The 21,256-nt window shown below is 32.6% G+C and overlaps 3 protein-coding genes and 1 non-coding gene across 7 annotated transcripts; 1 reads left to right on the top strand and 3 right to left on the bottom strand.

Moving 5' to 3' along the window:
* Positions 1 to 493: 493 nt before the first annotated feature.
* On the top strand, positions 494 to 2,444 carry LOC107365745 (metalloprotease TIKI2). The gene is made up of 3 exons (XM_015933304.3): positions 494 to 1,457; positions 1,672 to 1,819; positions 1,901 to 2,444. The coding sequence occupies exons 1-3, from the start codon at positions 579 to 581 to the stop codon at positions 2,212 to 2,214; spliced, it is 1,341 nt and encodes a 446-aa protein (XP_015788790.2). The 5' UTR covers positions 494 to 578; the 3' UTR covers positions 2,215 to 2,444.
* LOC107365698 (transient receptor potential-gamma protein-like) lies at positions 2,392 to 7,473 on the bottom strand. Its single transcript, XM_015933257.3, has 7 exons — positions 7,232 to 7,473; positions 6,897 to 7,149; positions 5,636 to 6,383; positions 4,144 to 5,391; positions 3,329 to 3,712; positions 3,204 to 3,266; positions 2,392 to 3,115 (listed from the first exon to the last, which is right to left on the bottom strand). Exons 1-7 carry the CDS (start codon positions 7,357 to 7,359, stop codon positions 2,565 to 2,567), a joined length of 3,375 nt encoding a protein of 1,124 aa, XP_015788743.2. The 5' UTR covers positions 7,360 to 7,473; the 3' UTR covers positions 2,392 to 2,564.
* A 3,510-nt stretch (positions 7,474 to 10,983) lies between these two features.
* LOC107365707 (putative fatty acyl-CoA reductase CG5065) lies at positions 10,984 to 20,364 on the bottom strand. Of its 4 annotated transcripts, none has more exons than XM_015933265.3 (9): positions 18,746 to 20,364; positions 16,997 to 17,684; positions 16,720 to 16,836; positions 16,063 to 16,238; positions 14,593 to 14,665; positions 13,807 to 14,495; positions 13,201 to 13,333; positions 12,370 to 12,497; positions 10,984 to 11,570 (listed from the first exon to the last, which is right to left on the bottom strand). In XM_015933265.3, exons 2-9 carry the CDS (start codon positions 17,081 to 17,083, stop codon positions 11,438 to 11,440), a joined length of 1,536 nt encoding a protein of 511 aa, XP_015788751.1. In that variant the 5' UTR covers positions 17,084 to 17,684; positions 18,746 to 20,364; the 3' UTR covers positions 10,984 to 11,437. The 4 variants fall into 4 exon arrangements, with proteins under 4 accessions (XP_015788751.1, XP_015788757.1, XP_015788779.1 ...); XM_015933271.3 differs by having other exon boundaries at positions 18,079 to 20,239; XM_015933293.3 differs by having other exon boundaries at positions 18,894 to 20,110.
* TRNAH-GUG (transfer RNA histidin (anticodon GUG)) lies at positions 11,950 to 12,021 on the bottom strand. Its single transcript has one exon. It is a non-coding gene; the product is annotated as a tRNA-His (tRNA).
* Positions 20,365 to 21,256: the final 892 nt, after the last annotated feature.

Genomic DNA, 21,256 nt, shown 5'->3' with positions numbered 1-21,256 from the left:
AAACTAGATTTGACTGGAGTTAAACATTCAGTCAACATTCTCCCAAACAAATCCATTCTTTATTTTTTGGCGTTAATTTTTGCATGATTCACAGTCATAATGTTTCTGGAATTTTATTTCCATTTCGATTAAGTAAACTTCAATTTTGAATATCATTCAAGTTCATCCAAAAGCACATGTTTTGATATTGTCCTGGTTTACCGAAGAGTAATTGTTATACTCTTTGGGCTTTACTTTAAACACAAAGATAGAAGTCCATTTGATTCCACTAAAAAGCGTTAAAATACTGATGAATTACCGCATAGAAAGTATTTAGTTTATTATCTTTAATAACTATCTGCACCTGCATTCTTTCACCTGCTGACCTCACAAAAAAGGTCAGGTTATCTGGGTAACCATTGTAGTTACTGTTTAACTCGTTAGGGTTTCTCTGGTTTCTCTGGTAACCCAAGTCTTTTTTTATTTTTGGTCAATCTACCTTCTACCGATGAAGTGTCTGACGAGAATACCTTTCTTACCTGTTATTGTTATTTTTTTTGTTTTTACTTATCTTTAGTAAACCTTAGTTTTAGACGAAAATGCATCGAATTTATATCTTTTTGCGTTTACCGTTCTCAACACTTCCATCACTAGCAACATCATTCCATTTACGATTATCTTTCTCCTTCTTCTTTCTTCACTGCCTTTCATCTGGACTATCTTTTGCTCTTAATTGTAATTCTTCCAACAACAATGCTAGTAGTGATAGCATGTACACTCCTTTCCTTTGGAAAGTTACCGGTAATGGGTTAAATAAACCTGCTTACCTATTTGGTACGCTACATGTTGCGTATACGCGAGTTTGGGATTATATCCCTCCTATTGTGAAACACAAATTTCGTGAAAGTGATAATGTCTTTTTTGAACTCGACCTACTCGAACCCAGTGTATCAAATGGAATGGATGATTGTAAATATTTACCACATGGACAACAGTTATCAAGTATTTTACCTCGTGATCTCTATTTAAGATTAGTTGATCATTTAAAACATGTTCGTTTCATGATGCCTAAATGGATATTGCCAAAAAATCGTCATTCCCGTGACGAGGCATCTAGTTTGTTTCGCGCTAAAACTTCTCAATGGAAAAGAAAACACGCCATTTGGACATTATTAATGATTGATTCCTTGACAGAATCACAGATTCGATCTCATGGTACACCAACTCTTGACTATTATCTTGCGCAAGAAGCTCAAAGGATGGGTAAAAAAACTGGAGCAGTGGAAAACGTTGAAGACCAATGTGAACCTTTGAATAATCTTAATCTGTCTCATGTTATATTTGCTCTCAATATGTCACTTTTCAATCATGAAAATATTCGCCGTGGTTTGGTTCTTGAAACTCAAAGGTACGAGGCTTTACTCGAAAAGTACAAGTGTGGCAACATCGATATGCTTATGTCTCAAGAACAAATGCCAGTAAGTTGTCATTCCAGTTTCTCTCTAATCTCAATCTTATTGTCCAGCAACTGTGTTTAAAATTTTTGAAAAGCCTGTCCTTGAAAAAAGTAAAGCAATTTTGTCCAATAACTCTTACCATAGGCTAATCCTTTAATTGTTATACGTCCTTTTATTAGTCTACTTGGACCTTCCAAATTAGATAATAATTTGATCTATTTTTTGTTTTATTTAGTCTAAAGATGACGCATTAATGTCTGGACAAATTGAGGAATATTTTCGAGAAAAGTTCATAAAAAACCGAAATCCCAAAATGGTCAAAAGGATCATGTCACTACTTAAAGAACATCCCAGTGAAGCTTACTTTTTTGCTTTTGGTGTCGGTAAGTTTAGTTTTGTCAAAATGATTTTAAATCTTTAATTATACTTAATTTTCCTCATTCTTCTTCTATTTTATTTATCAGCTCATTTTATAGGAAATGGTTCAATAATTGACCTGTTAAAAGCTCACGGATACCAAATTGAACGAGTTAATAATTCTAGGATTTCAAGTATACATGAAAATCGCCATCAAATCAGAAGTCGTGTGAATCTGCTTCGTAGAGATGAAACTTTAATTACTCGAATGGAACCAATCTCACGTCTGGACAGCTATAAAATAATTGTCCGTAATGAAGAGGAACCTACAGTTGAACAGACAAATCCTTTGATTAATTGGCTTATGCTGGCGTGTTTATTTATTATGTGTATATTTGTGATACTTCAAGCTAGACGTTGAAACAAAAAGGATAAATAGCTTTTGAGTCATATTACCTGTACATAAACTTAAAAAGAAACAGTCATTTATGTAAATAGACATTGTAAATGTGTAATGTAATTTGTTTATAATTTGATAACCTTTTTTAATTTTGATTGTTTTTAATTGTCTTTTGATTTCAAATGAAAAATGCTTATGTTTTTAACTCTTATTTTCAACTTTAATGATAACATAAAATCACTTAAATACAATTTCTGTTTTCTAGTCAAATTTGTTCAACCTTAATCTTGCGTCTTGCAATTGTGACTTACATGGTCAATATTTTTATTTTAAACTCTTTTAGTGTAATAACCGTCTTAACTGATACAATCTCAAATCCATCCACTTAAATCAACTCTGGTTTCCGATTTTCGTCTCTTTTCTGGTTCCTTGGATACCGCTCGACCAGCCGCGAGTCTTTTCCTCATCTTTTGTGAATCATTCTCTTTACTTTTAGGCTTTGAGTCTTCTCCATTATCATCTGAATCACTTGACTGATAACCTCTATTAATTTGACCTGATAAAGACGAAGAAGTGTGTTGAACCTCCGAGTGAGATGAAGCTGCTAAAGAGTAAGGTGAAAGAGTGACTTCGGATGAAACAGGTTTGTTTGTAGACAAAAGTTGTTTATGTTGGTCAGTAGAAGGTTCAGTTTTTTCAATGTCTGGCTCAGTCGATAATACTTCTGACGATTTTGGATAAGTTACAGGTGCAGGTGGAGGAAGTGTTTCTGTTTGAGAAAAGCTTGGAATCAAAGGAGTCGTATCTGATGGACTTGCTGGTGATAACAGTGATGTTTGTGAGATTGATGAGAGATTTAAATTTGATTCAACTGCTTGATTTTGTACACTTTGATCAATGGTTTCAGTCTCTAGAAGCAAATCTGTCAAGAAAATGAAAAAATCAATTCAGTTTATTGATGGGTTGCTGAAAAATCGTCACATATTTTGAGTCTTAAAATAGCTAAATACCTTTCGTTTCCAGTGATAGCGATTTTTTATTCTCATTGACTTCATCAATTACTTCAACTCTTTCTGTAATACAAAAATAAATACAATTACCAAGCTGTAACTAGATAGACTTGAGTAAATCTTACCTCTATCCTTAAGACGGTCATAAACATGAATATCTTCAATCTCCTCAAATGATTCTTCCGTTGTTAAAGAATCTCTTTCTCTTAAAACCTCGTCCCTTAAGTCCCGTAAGCTACTTGCTCTTCTAGGTGTAGTACCAATTTGATTACCTTTGTTTCTAAGAATAGCTGTAACTGCTGTTGTCCATCGTTCTCTGGCCATTTGACGTTTCTTAAAGCTTCCTCTGGTTGCAATTAAATTTAACAAACCAGTTGAACCATCTGGATAATCTCCTTCCCTTAGAGGACCTCCACCACTATTAGGCCCACTTGTCCCACTGTTTATTAAACCAATATTGAAACCTTTCAGTAATCGCCTTTCTCGGATTCGTTCACGTTTACCGAAGCCTTTCCAGTTCCAGGTTGAGGTTTTGTGATCACAGATGAAGAGAGTGATGATTAAGAAATTAGAGAGAAACAGGGAAATTGTGTTAGATTTTGCATAATAAACATATGGGTCGAAGATTAATCCAAAGAAAATAATCGATTTAATCTTATTCAAGATCATCACCCCATATTTTTACCCAAACATTAACTGCCACCAAAAGTGAAAGCTCCCAGTCAATATAGATCAATTGGGTTTCTTCTGATGTTAAACTGTTTCAGGTTTCTAAAGCTCTGAATATCGAGTTTCTTGATGAATCAATCGTCTATTCAGATAAAACCTTTAGTTTATTTGAGCTTGATAACCTCATCCAATTTATATTTAAATCCCTTTCAATTTGAAGTCAATAATTCCTAAGTTAGAATACAAAATGTATATTAAGTATTATACTTACAATCATCATGGCTTAATGTTGAATCGTATTTCATTCCATTCTTTTTGAGCATATCAATCAATTCATAACGGAAACTTCCAATGTCTTGTTTTATCTCGTTAACATCATCTTCCGTTACTATTCCAGTCTCTTCAGCCTTTCGCTGTTCCCTTGTAACATAACGACGAACCAAGCATCTCATAACATTAGAGTAAGTCTCTTTTAAGGCTGATCCAGACGAAGAAGAGGGAAACCTTTTCAAACCAGGTCCACTTTTAGACCAAAGTTTACCCAGAGGAGGAAGTAAATTGAATGGAGCAGGTACAGATAAGGTTTCATCAAAATAACTGATCCACAATTTGGAGCGAGCAAATTTCCATTCAGTATCTGCTCGTTCAGAGATTAAATTGTATGAGTTAGACATCATAGCAATAAGTAGGTTCAATAGGACGACCACATTGATAACAGAATAGCAGCCAAACATTAAAAGTCCCCAAAAACGGGTAAACTCTTTGATACCCGCTAGTTCAAAATTGTATAAATCAATTAAACCAAAAGAAGCCCAGAAAAGAGTTTGAGAAGTTTCAAATAAATTAGCAAAACGCCTCCAAACTTCACATGCATGATCCACTTCTAAAGGGTGAAGATTATTACTCGGTCCCCATTTACACCTTTCCCACTCTTTTTCAGCATAATACCAAAGTAATTGATTCAACCCCGTTCCAAAGGCAAACACGACCAGGATAAAGATGAAGAAAAATTTTAAAATATCATAAACCATTCGACCAAGTGAAATTTGAAGTGGACCCAGATGAGGATGAACCGAAAAGATGTGAACCAGCTTGAGAAAAGAGCAAATAGATGCAGCTCCAAACATTCCCTCTGAAAGCAACATTGGATCGTAAGGATCCCAATCTTCACGAGATTTATTTTCAAATGGTGCTTCAGGTGTTGATGAAGCCAATTCCAGTTGAACTTGCAGATACGAAATAAACCTTAAAGCAAACCAGTTAATGTAAATTATGTTTGATAAAGCGTCAACTATATTCCAAAGATCAGATATGTAAGAAAATAGTCCGAGGGAAAAAAGCTCACTCGTTTCTTGCCATATAAAGCTAATTATGTAGACAATGATGGCCCATTCAGTTAAATTTGGTGGTCGACCTCGTTCTCGGACGTATGTTTCTGTTAACCATGATGTTATATTGTTTTCATCAAGATATGAGACAACCAAAAATTCAACTCTTTGGGAAGCAAGGACTAGTAATACTGTTGTGAAAAAAGAGAGTTAAGACAAGCTGACTTAAATATTGATGATAAGGTAAGGGTTCAAGTTATAAAACATAATCTAATATTTATTCTGTAGCTTGGTTTGTTATTATTTTGAAGACTTTAGTCTTTCAATTCTTAAATTGATTATTTTCAAATCACTAATTGTTCTTATTCTCATTATTTAGGTATAAAATGAGACTAGTCAAAATGGGATTGGATTAGAGTATCAAGTTGAACTTACAGAGAAAGAAAAGGTACGATGCAGAATGGCTTATAAATTTAATGAAGGATCTTTTCGCAATCCGGGCTAATTTGGTGTTCGGTAAATAAAGGGTTGCTAATGCATAAAGTGGAAATTTCATCGCTATGTTGATAACCGTTAACGCTTGTTTAATTGGGCCTTTCCGTCGGTAACCAGGCATTCCTTCAAACCAAACTGTTCCCAATAATTGCTGGACGTTTGGATGTGCAACGAAACTTTTTTGTTTATAGTCAATGGCTAGTTTTAGGCGTTCCAATTTCATCTCTTCTTCCTCAGAGATGGTCACGTCGGTACTAAAATTCATGATAATCCTTAACTCATGAGTATTACGTACATGATCTAACAAAGCAACAGCAAAATTTTGAACATTACTCCGTAATTCCTTGTAATCAAGAGCAAACTCTTTTTCAATTTTAGATAGACGCCTAAGCTCCCAGCTTAATTGAAAAGCAGTCAATATTGGATCTCGACTTGATAATGAAATTAATGACGGTGAACATAATGCTTTATAAGCGTTGATTCGTGATCGAGAATGGCGAAGACAGTCAGCAGAAATGGATGTAATACACTCATAGCAGGAACATTTAACATCATGTGGAAGAGGCAGTTCTGCTCCACGGTCCAAGAGGATTTTCAATATTTCATAATTGTCTTTATGAGCAGCTAATATTAACGGTGTTATATCACGAGTATATGCGCTTGTTTCATGATCAACCTTTTCCCAACTCTGTTTGAACAATCGATCAATATCGTAAAAGCAACAAGAATCAATCTCAAATCATTAGACATTGACTTAATTGTTCACTTGATAATTTGTTTCAATTTACACAAACAAAGACTAGGCGAGATAAATAATCAGCCTTATGATGACAGTGAAAATAATTGATAAATCACTTTTTTTACAACACTTGATTGAACTACAAATAATAAAATAATGACTTCTGCTTTCCGTGTCTAAGAGCAATTAACATGTCTGACTCGTTGCACTACCCTGTAGTAAATTCACTTAAATCAATTTGATTAAACATTAAACTATCAATGTAACTAGATGTAATGATAAAACATAAACATATAAATGTATTTAAAGGGAACCCTAAAAAATACTCGAAATAAAGTGAATTTTTTAAGAAATGTATTGTTAAACAGATGAATCTTGATAAGACACTATTTTCAGCAATATCTCAACCTTAATTCAAGTCACAATTAGAGTTTATCTAGTTGGGTTGAGTTAATCACTTACGTAAGGAGCTCCAGGCTGATGAATCTTTTCCTCATGTTGTAACAAAATTTCAACAGCCTCAACGTATTCTTCACTAATTGCATGGAGCAAGGAATCACCGGGATCAATGTTATACTTCAATAGAACCTCCAACAGCTCCAAATTTTCATTTTCAATCGCTAGTATGAGTGCAGTTCGACCCAACGGATCGGTACAGTTAATGTTCAATTTACTAGCTCCCTTTGAATCAGGTTTACAATGTTGTTGCAACAATCTTTCAATTCAAAATTGTAAAATTTAGATGATCAATCATGAATAAACACTGAACTTTCAACATGTTTGTTTTTTATACTTACTTTTTAACTGAAACAACATCGCCTCGCTCAGCACAGAGCAAAAATTTTTTATCATAAACAGTTAAACCTCTATCTCGTCCTCTGAGCAAACCATGGAGTGTACTTGGACTTGTTGGACTCGACATCATTGCAACAATATAAAGTGTAATCACTTAAATCTATAAATTCAATTTAATTAAAAAATGAAACAACATTAGAAAAGTAGAAAACAGAAAAAGGAAAACATTTTTCAGCGAAAGCTTGAAACAACACAAGTAGGGTTATGGCCAAGTGTAGTGGGTAGTCAAGTAGGAAAAGTACAAACTCTTGGTTTTAGTTGAACAAAATTGAAGATATGATTTAATAGAAATATTAAGTCCAAATTGAAATCGAGTCGTCGCAAAAATCGAAGCCAATCGAATGATAATCTTATTAAAGGAAACCCAACAACATTCAACCAACTCATCATCTTCATTGTAGTCTTCTCTCTTCTTAACCATGATGAATTTACCTGTGCAACTGTTATACCAAGATATCTGTAAGATTCACCAATGAATTAAGTTTACAATTTGTTGGCTGTTTAACCAATCCAATAAAACAATTGATGACACTGGTAATTCAGAATATAACGATTCATATTGTTTTCAGTTCTTTTGCTTCTAACCAGCACGAGATATTAACATATCATTTGCTAGTCCAAGGGAAATTTGCTCCGTAAATAAGCGTTAACTTTAGTTGCTACTGAAAAGACATATTAACACAATTGTCAACTTATTTATGCAAAAATTACCAAAAATGGGCAAAAATTAATTTCTTTCAGATTTAGATTCTGTTAGTTTGTAGAGAAATAAAAACTGAGTTTAATCGTGCGTTTAAAAAGTTTCTCTGGTCAATAGTTCTAGAGCAAATCGAGTTTAAAGTTGAAACTTCGATCGTCTTTTGTTCATTTATGGAAGCAGACTTTTTCATCAAACTCATTTCCCTGATGTGAATTTAAATGGTAAACCAGAAAATGCACTTATTTCGAGGAATAAAATTTTATGTCTTCTGTAAGACAGATAAGTTCGATTTTCACTTAAACCGATCGCTTTCTATGGCCGCATGAGTTAAGATGCTGAAACTTATTATTTGTCCATAAAAATTGCTGGATCACACCATGAAACAAATGATTTTATCAATTTGTCAGCAGTTCTCTTGATTTTGGCCTTTGGTCTTAGAACTTTGAGGCTTAATATTTCGAGAATGGCATAACCTACAATTAACATTCTTTTACCAATTTAACTCGTTGTTAATTAATGATTCAATGCATCTTAATAAATTTCAATAGGGTCATTTGGCTTACGATATTGGGCTTGTAAATGGACAAGAAACAACTTATCTAACAAACTAAACTCATCTCAACACATATCTTGGTAAATAAACCAATTTTCTGGTTAAACTTACAAATGAAATGCAATAAATGCTGCCAAAGGCTCAAACATTTGAGCAAAGAGTCGAGACTTGATGAGTTTGTAGGGTCGGGAAAACTGAATCTTTTAGTGCTAATAAACAATTAATCCGATGAACAGTTTTCTAGAAAATTAAGGTCAAAGTTGTAACTTCGATTGCCTTTTTTTCAGCTTTGGAAGCAAGTTTTCTCGAGAAACTTATTTTACTGATGTATCTTGTGATGATCAACCAGAAAAGCAATTAATTTTGGGAAAAAGAACTTTTCTTTTTCTTTAAAACAGATACGTTTCATTTACAGTTAAACAGATCGCATTTTATGACCGCGAGAGTTGGCAAGCCGAAACTTATTCTCTATCCATAAAAATTGCTGGCAAATTTCATAAATTCAATATTTCTAACAATTGATCAACAGTTCTCTTGTTTTTGGCCATTAGTCTTAAAACTTTGGGTCTCAATATTTCGAGAATGACTGTATCTACAATCATAATTCTTGGCCAAAAATTAGATGCCATTATGGGCTATAACAATATATAACTGAATACCGCATAAAATCTGAGCTAATTCATTCAATATGAAGATCCTTCTAACGCGTAAGATTTCTGGTTAGCTTTATGAATCAAGTCTCAAATCTGACAACATAAATAACAGAATGCTATAACTTTTTTTGTAGGATCTTGAATGTTTTGATATTTCAATATATTATATCCCATGATGAAGTCTAATGTTTGATCGTAGAATGATGATTGCTGATGATACCATTCCCGATTTATTGAGGCTCAAAGTTTTTAGGTCAATGGCCAAAATTAAGCGAACTGTTGATGTATTGAAAAAAATGTTGGGTCATTGATGTTAAGCAACAGTTTTTATCGACGAATACAGCGGTTTCAGCTCTCTTACGCCTACGGTTACAGATCGCGATCGATTTAGCTGAAAATTGAAGAAACAGAAAGAAGGTTTAGAAGATCCCGGTTTTGAAGAAACAGAAAATGTTATTTCTCTGAATAGACCCATTTTCTGTTTGATCATCACAAGATACATCAGTAAAATAGATTTCTCGAGAAAACTTGCTTCCAAAGCTGAAAAAAAGGCAATCGAAGTTACAACTTTGACCTTAATTTTCTAGAAAACTGTTCATCGGATTAATTGTTTATTAGCACTAAAAGATTCAGATTTCCCGTCCCTACAAACTCATCAAGTCTCGACTCTTTGCTCAAATGTTCGAGCCTTTGGCAGCATTTATTGCATTTCATTTGTAAGTTTAACCAGAAAATTGGTTTATTTACCAAGAAATGTGTTGAGATGAGTTTTGTTTGTTAAATAAGTTGTTTCTTGTCCATTTACAACCCAAATATCGTAAGCCAAATGACCCTATGGAAAGTTATTAAGTTGCAATGAATTATTAATTAGTAAAGAGTTAAATTGGTAGAAGAATGATAATTGTAGGTTATGCCATTCTCGAAATATTAAGCCTCAAAGTTCTAAGACCAAAGGCCAAAATCGTGAGAACTGCTGACAAATTGATAAAATCATTTGTTTCATGGTGTGGACCAGCAATTTTTAAGGACAAATAATAAGTTTCAGCATCTTAACTCATGTGGTCATAGAAAGCGATCGGTTTAAGTGAAAATCGAACTTATCTGTCTTACAGAAGACATAAAATTTTATCCCTCGAAATAAGTGCATTTTCTGGTTTAGCATTCAAATTCACATCAGGGAAATGAGTTTGATGAAAAAGTCTGCTTCCATAAATGAACAAAAGACGATCGAAGTTTCAACTTTAAACTCGATTTTCTCTAGAACTTTTGACCAGAGAAACTTTTTAAGCGCACGATTAAACTCAATTTTCATTTCTCTACAAACCAACAGAATCTAAATCTGAAAGAAATTAATTTTTACCCGTTTTTATCAATTTGTTTGTGACCATTGTGCTTGTGTCTTTTTAGTAACAATCGTTCACTTTGAGCCAGCGAACCCTATTTTGGTTAAATTTCAGTCCTTATTTTATACACGATAGCTATGGATAAACGGATAAATCCGATGGTAATTATCTCAGTTACTCAACTTTTTGATTTAAACAAGTTAAATCAATCTTTGTTATTGTTAATTTAAAAACTTTAACTTAATTTTTCATCTATCCAAAACTACGCCATCTCCTGGTTTTTAAATTGTTTACTGATTCCTACTTTCAATTTTTAAATTTTTCAGGACTAGCCATGCATCAGGTCGAGTTTAGTTGGACCATTACTGGACAATTATGGGTTTGATTATTGAAAGCTGAGTGTAAATAAGTAGTTATTTTATTAGAAGCTTGAACAAATGGTTGTATTTATTTTCTGGCCAAACTAGTTGGATTTGATTTTTATTTATTTTCAATTAATTTTTATACATTCAACCAAGAAAATTGCAATTTATATGAGTTTGGTGAATTTAAAATTAACTCTTACAATGAACCATCACTGATTATAATCATCTACTGTACCATTATAAATTGGCTTAAATTGAATATTAACATATGTTATTTTTTGTTGTACAATCTAATAGAGCAAGATGATGATGAGTCGATCTTTATAAAAACAATTAAAGGCTTTTAGTTTATATGTATTTAATGCAGTTTAAATTGCAATTTTCTTGGCTGCATAAGCATTATACAATTAAATGTATAATTTATAATAGCATCAGGTTTATATAATTTAGCATATTTATATATATATTTATATTTATAGTTGTTTCGGCACTGAATTGTTGGATGGTCACTCAGAGCCAATGTTGGATTGTTGTCTAAAACATTATCGATTTAGATAGATTGGTGAAAAATAACCAGATAACTCTTGCAGTTCGCGTTCGTCGTAAAAATATGTTCCAAATGCCAAGAATTAAAAAAAGATCAATAATCCTATTTAGATAATATAACCTGTAGATAGAGAAACAAACAGTCAATTAGTAATTTGGTCAAAATTTAGTAAATGTTCAACTCTTCAAATCATCTATGATTAATGATACTTCAAAGCTTTACTTTAAGTCAATGAAACAATGTTTTGATAAAACGATTCTTGCATGCGATTCAACTGTTAAATTGGTGAAAATTTATTCAAATTTGATTGAATTCACCGATCAACTGTAATAATCGATGAGCAAAAGGTTGAGAAAAGTGATTTTGAAAGGCTTTTGTAGCGTAAAAACCATAAAGAAATAGTTGAAATACAATGCAACTCTTGTATTATGATGAGGTGATTAAGGGTTGAAAAATGGACCTTAAATTGTGTAAAATTACGTCAAAAGAATTAATCAATTGCTGTCACCAGGAGTCGAACCTGGGTCGTCGCGGCCACAACGCGAAGTACTAACCGCTATACTATGACAGCTTATGATATAATAAAGGGTTGAAAATTGAACCGCAACAATTGGCTTCATTTTCAGCTGAATGATGCATCAACTTGCTTTCAACTCAACCAAGCAATGAAGTTGATTGTATCTACACAATAAGGAGAGCTGGATCTGAAGGTAGTGATTAACTTTTTTCATATGATAATCAAAGAGTAGCCAAATACAAATAAACTCAGCTATTCATTTTTTTCCCCTTTAGCTAAAGCTATTCACAAATTATTTTAAAAATGACTTTTCCAATGTTGTTTTATCCGAACAGTTGTTGAAGGAATCTTGAAGAGCATTTTTTGTAGTTGATTTGGTCGGTAAAAGGACACAACACTTACCGTTGCAAGTTTTTCCTCGCCGATGGTAAAGTACTGTTTTCCTCTTTGAGGACATATTTTCTTATACCGAGAATGTAATCTTCCCAATATGTTGGCCAGTGAAGGTCCCGAATATCGAAGTGAAATAACTGTAGAGAAGAATCAAATTAGACAATAATTATTAAATTGGCATTGACTAGTTTGTCATTGACTTTACTCGTAGACTTTTTAGTCAAATTGTTTAAATTGACAATGAAATACAAATTTGTTGAAAATCACTGCAAACTGAGATGAAATACTTGAAAGTATCAAATTCAATTTATCGTTTTACACGCAATTTAAATCAAATCAAATCGCTTATTTTCCCAGATTATTCAAAATTTGTGACTTCAAACAGGGAATCGTGAAAATAAGGTAAATAAAGACAGGAGAATGACTTTGAAATTAATTGAAAAGTAAGTGGATAGCAATATGTTAACATTTGTCAACTCTATTAATGTTAATGATCACGCAAACATTTTGAAAATATCGTTAAATTCAGTAGCTAAGTCTGTACAAAATTGCTTATTGATTTGTATTGTTTATAAAAAACTGTACTGTGGGAATAATCCAGTCAATCAAATGTAAACAAAGTGAATAACGATGAGTAAATATTGTTCAAGATTTCAGAGAATCAGTTTCACCCTGAATCTAGTAAAAGATAAGCTGTTAATAATCATAGCTTGAGAGTTGTGTGTCAAGTCCTTTAGTGAAATGAGCTTTTTGATGGCATAAATTCAAATTGCTTGAATTGTGTTTCACCGAAGATTGAAATTATTTGTTCAGATGTAAATAGTTAAAGCAATTATTTACCTGTTTATCTACTCCACGAAGCTGATCACACAGCATAAGAACATTATCAACCTTAAATCGCCATTGTCTTGTTGTGAAAAATTCTAGTGCTTTACTGGCTCGATGAAGTTTCTCGTAAATTTTAACCATTTTCCTGGAATCAAAAGACAAGGGTTAATCAATTAATTGAATTCATAGTTAGATGGATAAATGATTGGTTTGATCAATTATGAACAGAAGTAAATTGTAAGAATTGAAAGATTAATGAGCCAAGAAAACAATAAGACAAATGAAAAAAGGATTGTGTCTGTAGACTAAGGTTACGGCCAAGTAACATCAATAATTAATTACAGTTGTTTCAACTGAATTCAACTGAAGCCAAAAAGGTAAAACCAGAGTAAATAAGGCAAGACAGGTAAATCAGGACAGACTTTATGCTGAAAGGTGAAGAAAGGAATTAAAGATGAAAGGGATTTTGAAAAAATTCAAATCAGTAGATTAAATTTTCCTTTTCCATTTGTTTCTTGTTTTCGCTCTGTGTTAATCATAAACCAATAACTCAGTTTGATCCATCCATAATATTGATCAAATGAACAGCAATTACAAATAGATTGTTTAAAGTCTTACCCTCTTTGACCGCCTGTTAGGGCACTTAAAAAGTCAGCCAAATAGGAAGGTATGAAATGTTCAAAAAAGACGGAAATTTCATTGGCAAGCTTGTTGTTCTTGAAGTAACCACCGGGATAACGGAACATTTCAGAAGATGGATATTTCAAGAGAATGGGAAATGCGATTCGTTCAATGTCACCCCATGTAATTGGATTGAGCAAACCCGATGTACAATTGTAAATCATTATGTTGTTCTGTTGACGGGTTGCTGTGTACCAGGCCACGGTAATCATCAGGTTAATCACTGTGTCTACTGGGATAAGGTCAGCTGTGGCTTTTGAGTCAATCAACATGGTTCGAAGGATTCCTTTTGAAGAAGCTAAGACCAAACCAGTTGGTCCATTCATGTTGTCAACCCAACCGGCACAAGGTTCCCTGGCAGCAGCCGTCACTATGGATGGTCGTACAATAGCAACTGGTAATGAACCGCACTCTTGGGTGAGTAAAGTTTCTGCTAAAGCTTTGGTGTAAGTATAAGTATTGGGACGATCACCGACTAGTTTAGGTGTTATTTCATTAATTATATCATCTGACATCCATTCCATTGCATCGACAACTTGTTGTGGTTTAATTGGTGATTCATAAAATGCTTCATCAATTTCAAAACGATTGCAGTTGGCATAAGCAGTTGAAACATGAACCAAAGCCTGTAATAAGAAAACGGATTTTATTAGCAAAAAATTGAATTAAAATTTGAATCAATTGAAGCTGTTTTAACTTCAATATTGACTGACAATAACTTACCATCAGTTTATTCAGCTTATGGCAAAATTGGATCACTCTTCTGGTTCCAAGAACATTGAACTCAATGGAAGCTCTATAGATGGTCAAGATTAGGAAGAGACAAGAATTAGGTTTTAATCAATAAATGGTTATCAATGTTAACAATGAGAATGATTGATGTAAGTTTGGTGAATACATTTGAATATCTATTCATTAATAATGTAATAAATGAAGGTAAAATGTTCAAGTGTTCAAATTACCTTTCATTGAAATTGTACAAACAGTCAGGTTCAATGAAAGTGAAATTGATTCTTCGCTGACATTAATCAAATTAATAGATGTCAAATTTAATCATTACGTTTGTGTGAATTAAAGTATTGACAACACAAATTGATATTAAACAATTTTGCCCTCAAGCTGATGGATAGATGAAATAATTTTGCAAAATTTTACTTTAAAATTGTAAATATCAATTGCTACTGAATAACTTTATTATTTAAATTTTTCAATCAATGAGAGTTTCAATCGCAGTTAAAGTATCAATTGAAGTAAGTCAAAATTGTATTATTTTTGAAATCCTAAAGGATTGATACTGAATTAATGGTCAAAGGCAAGCTGATGATCAACTTGATAAAGGTTTAATGTTGACCTGGTTATAAATTGTAAACAAGCTTTCAACTAAAATGTATTCTCATGAGTTTAATTAGCGATCTAGATCAAGTGAGCTTTTTGGGTAAAGATTTTGGGTGAGATTTGGGTACTTCTGGTGATTCCCTGAAAAAAACCTGACAACCTACAAGAACGACTTTAAAGTGAATTGAAAATTGAGCTGAGATGAAGTAACAAATCGACATGAAAACCTCTAAATTACAATTTCAATGTTGAGTGTTGATTATTGGGAATAATGTTAACCTGATTAAAAGTAATGTCAACGAGGTTTAATATGAATGAATGAAATTGCTGGTAATTGAGATGTTGATTATCGTATGATGGGATTTTAGGTTTATCACAATCAAGCAGAAAGTGAAACCAAATATTTGATGATAACCAGTTCTTAAAAGTGAGTTTAACTTGAGTTAATAGTTTTTTATTCAACCATTTCATTGACCCAGAATTAAAACAAAATAATCATCAACATCATCACGATTATCGTCACGGAATAATCAAGATAATACTAAATTTCCGTCATTTCTTTCAAGTAAATTAAATCAACTTTCACTAATATTACTAATATTTGTTAATGATAACGGTCAAGGGCAGTTAAGGTCGATGAATCAAGAGCAACATTAAAACATCACATCGTTAATGTCATGTTCCTGTTAAGTTCCTGATTAAAGGTGAATATCAACAAATTAACTCAAATTAACTCTATTGATTAAGTGTTTCAAAAAGGTTTTTCAAGGCATATTTTGATGGATCAACGGTAATGAACATTTTTGTCAAAAGTATTGTTACAATGATAATGTTTATAAGCATCATAAATTGTCTTACCTTAATGGTTCATCAAACTTTACTGTTGCTGCTGAATGAAAAACAACTGAAATCTCTTTGATTAACATTTTCAAATCATTGTCAGATAATCCTAATCCATCCAGTGAAATGTCACCCGAAATCCCAATCACTTTATTCAATGCTTTCGGGTTTTCCTCTTTTAACCGGTCAAAGATCTTTTTTGATTTCCAATCATTGTGATGAATCGATCAATGTTTATGGTGAACAGACCAAGGTAATGACCATGTAAAATGGACAAGAAGACAAAAAGATTAGAATCAGGGTCAATATTGAAACATTATTGATGTCAAGAATATCGCAGGAAATAAAGTTGTTCATCTAAGCAACAGTTTTGATATATTGTCACAATAAGCATAATAATAGTGGATAACAATAAAAGATGTGATAACAAGAGAAATGAAGGTTTTCTGGTTTGAATGAGATGAAGAGCTGAATAATTGACTTTACCATGGTAAATTAATTTGTCTATTTGTGTTGGCGCTATTAACAATGTTTTTTGGGTTATGTGTTAAGATTACAGATATTGTAAAGATTTGGTTAAGTTGAACCAGAAATTTGTCAGATAAGTTAACTTGGTAGTTATGGGGAGAGCGGGGAAAGTTAAATTTAATGAATGTAAATAATTGATAATCACACCTTTGCATCCATGAGTTCATCCAAACGTTGATGAGTATTGAGTCCCTTTTTATTTCGAAGCAAAACGTAAATGTTTTTCACACCTGAACAGGAACGAAGAAGCTTCTCAACCAGAACCTGAAATATAACAAAGAGAAGATAAAAAAAGAGTTAGAATCAATTATCGGACATTGAAAGGTTTTTCAAGGAAAGTAAGGGAACAAAATCATTGGGTAAAACAATGGATCATTAAGTTATTGATTGATTTTGAGTTAAAAAAGAATGGATATTTTCACACCTTTCCCATGAATCCTGTGGCACCGGTAATGAAAACACTTCGGTCGTTGAAAAAATTGCCAATCTGAGACTCATTTCGAGGCAACATTTTTAATGGTCCGTAGTTTATTTGATGTATGGAATCCCGGATAACAAAAGCAATGGATTAATTGTGTATAAATCTGTCAATGACAATTGTTATCGGTGTTAAAATTAACTGGTAAAGTTATCACAGCTAATATAATAATTGTGTTGACAAAAGTGTGTTGGTTTTGAATAAGAAACAAAAAAGTGTCTCAATGACACTAAATATCAATACTGGATGGATCGATGATGGTTTAAGTCAATATTGATGTACTGTTAACTGTTTAAAATGTAAATTGCCGTTTCGATGAAACAACTGATGATAATGAGAATTATGATGACGGCAAGAAAATATCAGGAAGAGTGAGAGATTGCAAGAGAGAAAGAGTGAGAGGAAAGGGAGGCAGTGATGATGACGATGGATGATGATAGGTAGTTTATGATGTAAATTGAGTGAAAGTTAATCAAGTTGAAAAGATGTTGTTGTTGTTGTGGTTGAAGATGGTGATGATGATTATAGCTGAGGTGATGATGGTTTCTGTCTGTTCAAGATGTTCTGTTAGATTCACTGAGCTTTGGTTTTCTTGGCAATTCCTGGTCAAACGCCTTTCACTTTACCAGGTCACCTGAAAAGAAAGGAGAAAGAAAAGAAAGATATTAGTAAACATTATATATCAATGATAGTAGTGGAAGTAATGATGAAAATGATTTATTTTTTGTGTGTGTTGATATTGTTTAGTATTGTGATATCCAAATGATAATAACATGCTAATGTATGGTTCATTGAAGATAACAATAATGAAAAATAATAATAATAATCATCAAATTGAATCTGTTAGGCCAATAAGTTTGTTTTTTGGTCATTTTTTGTCTCTACCCTTTTCTTGCCTCCTTTGATATGTATCATAAAAGTGGTCATTATAATGATGGTGGTCATGGATAAATTGTATAATATCTTATTTTCATCATTGTTATCTTGCTCTAAATGGTGTGGATTGATCGGAAAAATCATTTTTTCACTTTTTTTCTTCTTCTCGGAAATTCAATTTCAATTGATGGTTTCAATTGATGATATCAATATTGATGTTGGTTTGGTGGTTTGAATGAGCGCAGATCTTTTTAAAGGGATAAAGGTGAAGGGTAGTTGTAATGGCGTGTCATGTATGCTGATTAATTCAGTAATTCACATGAAAGTAGTGAAAGTGAACCAAGACATCATTGAAAATAGAGGTCAGTTTGTTTCCATACATAAATATGTTAGGTCAGTCATGATTGTGATATGATGGATATCTTTCTTTCTTCCGGTTTTTCCAATCTTTTCACTAACTTTCATTATTAAGAGTCTGCTTCAGGCTAGTTCCGTGCTTTTTTTAAAGGCCATGATGAACTTTAAGATGGCTTGATGGTTTGTTGACTTGAAAATTGCGTTCCAAACTCTTTTAAAGGTTATTTAATTTTAAAAGTATAACTGATATCAAGTGATTAACAGGAGAAGTGTTGCTTTTCCTAATTTTCCTTTCTTTTTCTCTTTCTCTCTCTCTTCTGACTTGATCTTCAATAATGAAGATAGAGGTGAAGTAGTTTGAGATGAGTGGGAAGGATGATGCAAAAGGATGACTGAATGTAAAATATATTAGGTAGGGACTGGACCAAGCAGCAGGCAAAAGAGCAACGAGTTATTACATACGATAGAAAAAATCAATTATATTCTTGAAAGGGATAACCACCATAATAATCCAGTGTATATTAACAGCTACATTAACATTGTACCGCAATGAAATCATTTGTCTCAGGTTATTGATCAACTCAATCAAATTAACGTCATATAGAGTTACCTTATTCTAGCCATTATCAGGAGACAGCAAGTATGGCAGCAAGAAAGGTTGTATTGGGGTTGTCGTTGGTTTGATGGCTTGTTGACCATGCAGAAGTGATAAGTGGTAAATAACGATTAATCGGCTTTCCAATTGGTAAAATTTACAATTAAACAAATAACTGTAGGAATTGTTGTTAGAATGGCAATGACTGGTGTGACAATTGTCGAGGAAATTTTAACATTACGTCTGTGGAGTTTGGTTGAGATTTGATGGCTTCAAAGTGTTGGCAGTATAATTTTTCCAAGTTTATTTTGTTTAACTGGTATAACAATTTATTATATTATTGTCATTCAAGGTTAGCTAATAAGAGAGTGTTAAATTATATAAATTTTACAAAACTATTAACCATAAACAATGTAAGCATCTCAATTAAGTTAATCTATTGCACTGGGTAGCAGTAAAAAAAGGTATAACAAGGCGAGACAGGAGATTTAGGATGACTTAGGTTATAAAACAATGCTTTTCACCGGCTTAGGTTCAACTAGAAGACACTGATCAAAATGTTGGTGGAAATGGCGATTCTTTGGGTTAACAGGGATAAAGGGAAGATTTTCAGGTAAAAGGCGGTTGATGAATAATTGGGTGAAACGAAGAAAACACTAAATGAGAGTAACACTGAAAACCCAAAAGGAGTGAAAACGCGGATCACAATAACATCATATTAACTGGCTGGTTTCACATGGGCATATCAAACACTGGTAAAATTGAAATTGTATCAGTAATGGTGGTAACAATAATTGAAAATTAACACCAAACATCTAAAAGAAGTTGTAACAAAATCACAGTTTCATGGTGAAATGTAATTTTTGTTTATGTTGCTGGTTAAATAATGGCGAGTCAGAAGAAGCAAAGAGGTTTAGAAATAGATTGAGAAAAGTCGAGTTGAAACAATGTGGACCAGAAACACACACCAGAAAAATTAGACTTTTTAAATTATCGATTGACCACCTAACACAATTTGATTAATAATTTTAAAGGTACTAGTTAACAAACTGAAGGGAAGGTCACTTTCGGTGGATTAACAGCTTTCTTCTTGTTCGTCTTCTGCCTTCCTTTCACTCTATCTTCTGATGTCTTACAACACTTGATAAAATAAGATCTTTTCTGGTATCAATCTGTATATGTATGTACATTAATGTGTCTTTATGTGGAAACATCCATTCGCACAGCTTTCAAGAGAAACAGAAAGACCCAAATTAACATTTCGTATCTTCTCTGTCTTCTCTGGGGTTTCTTTTCATCGATTACTTTCTTTCATCTTCATCATCTTCTCCTTCTTCCGTTCTAGTTAACATAGCTTCTATGGTTTCTGTAACCATGTTGAGCATGACTTATACTGATTTTTCATCTTTCCTCTTCTTCATGATATCGCAATTAGATCCACGCTTTTTTCACCACTTTTCAAAGCTATTCACTGATCAAAATATGTACACTTTGTCACCATATCCATTCCTAATGAATCATTAGCAATGATCACCATAAAGATTGGGTTAATCAAAGTAAGGCCTAAAATTAACTTGTAAAATAAATACAATTAAATTGATAAGTCTGCTTACAAAAAGCATTAACCTTGTATTTTTGCATGAACTTTCATACTTGAAGTCAAGTCTACCAGCAATTGCTGCCATTAGCTAATTTATTTGATTACAATTAGGTTTAATGAAGCCAATTAAATGGAAATTATGTTTACTTGATAAGTAAACAATAAACATTGAACTGTATTTACTTTAAAGCAAGTCTAATGAGTTTCCTTCATGCCATTTCAATTTGAAACAAACCTTTTCCTTTACCATTGGAGTAACTACAGACTTTCAAATTCCCATCTAATTGATGTTGCAGCAATTTAACCAAGAAATTAAAAAGCTCAACCTATTGTTTCAAAACTCGAATTAAATCTATTTAAAGAATCATTCAAATCGACTTCGAGCTCAGTGAATCAAAAATGTTGAAACTTATTCAATTAGAAGTACAATTGAAATCAATTCAAGTAGAGATTTAATGACATTTTACTATCAATTAGGAAAAAGCTAATCATTTTTTACACTTGGCTTGTTCGTGTTTTTTACTTGTAAATTGATCCGAATGTTGAATCAATGAATCAATGAATTCAATAAGTTTATTCTCATCATATTTTGGTATTTCATTGAAACATTTTCATCTCTGATAACTAAAGCATACTTTTAGTTGAACACAGTTACACATCAATGGCTAACTACTATTAATATTACAAATTGATTGAGAAACTCTTGAGTAATCGATTCAATAATCTTTCTATTCATCTTTCAATCATTCCTGTTTCCGATTCAACTAATCAATCTCGA

This window comes from Tetranychus urticae, chromosome 1 (assembly GCF_039701765.1).
Source record: "Tetranychus urticae isolate SD_2017Ah chromosome 1, NJAU_TeUrti_SD_1.0, whole genome shotgun sequence".
In the NCBI taxonomy this organism is placed as follows: domain Eukaryota; kingdom Metazoa; phylum Arthropoda; class Arachnida; order Trombidiformes; family Tetranychidae; genus Tetranychus; species Tetranychus urticae.
This window is presented reverse-complemented; position numbering and strand designations above follow the sequence as displayed.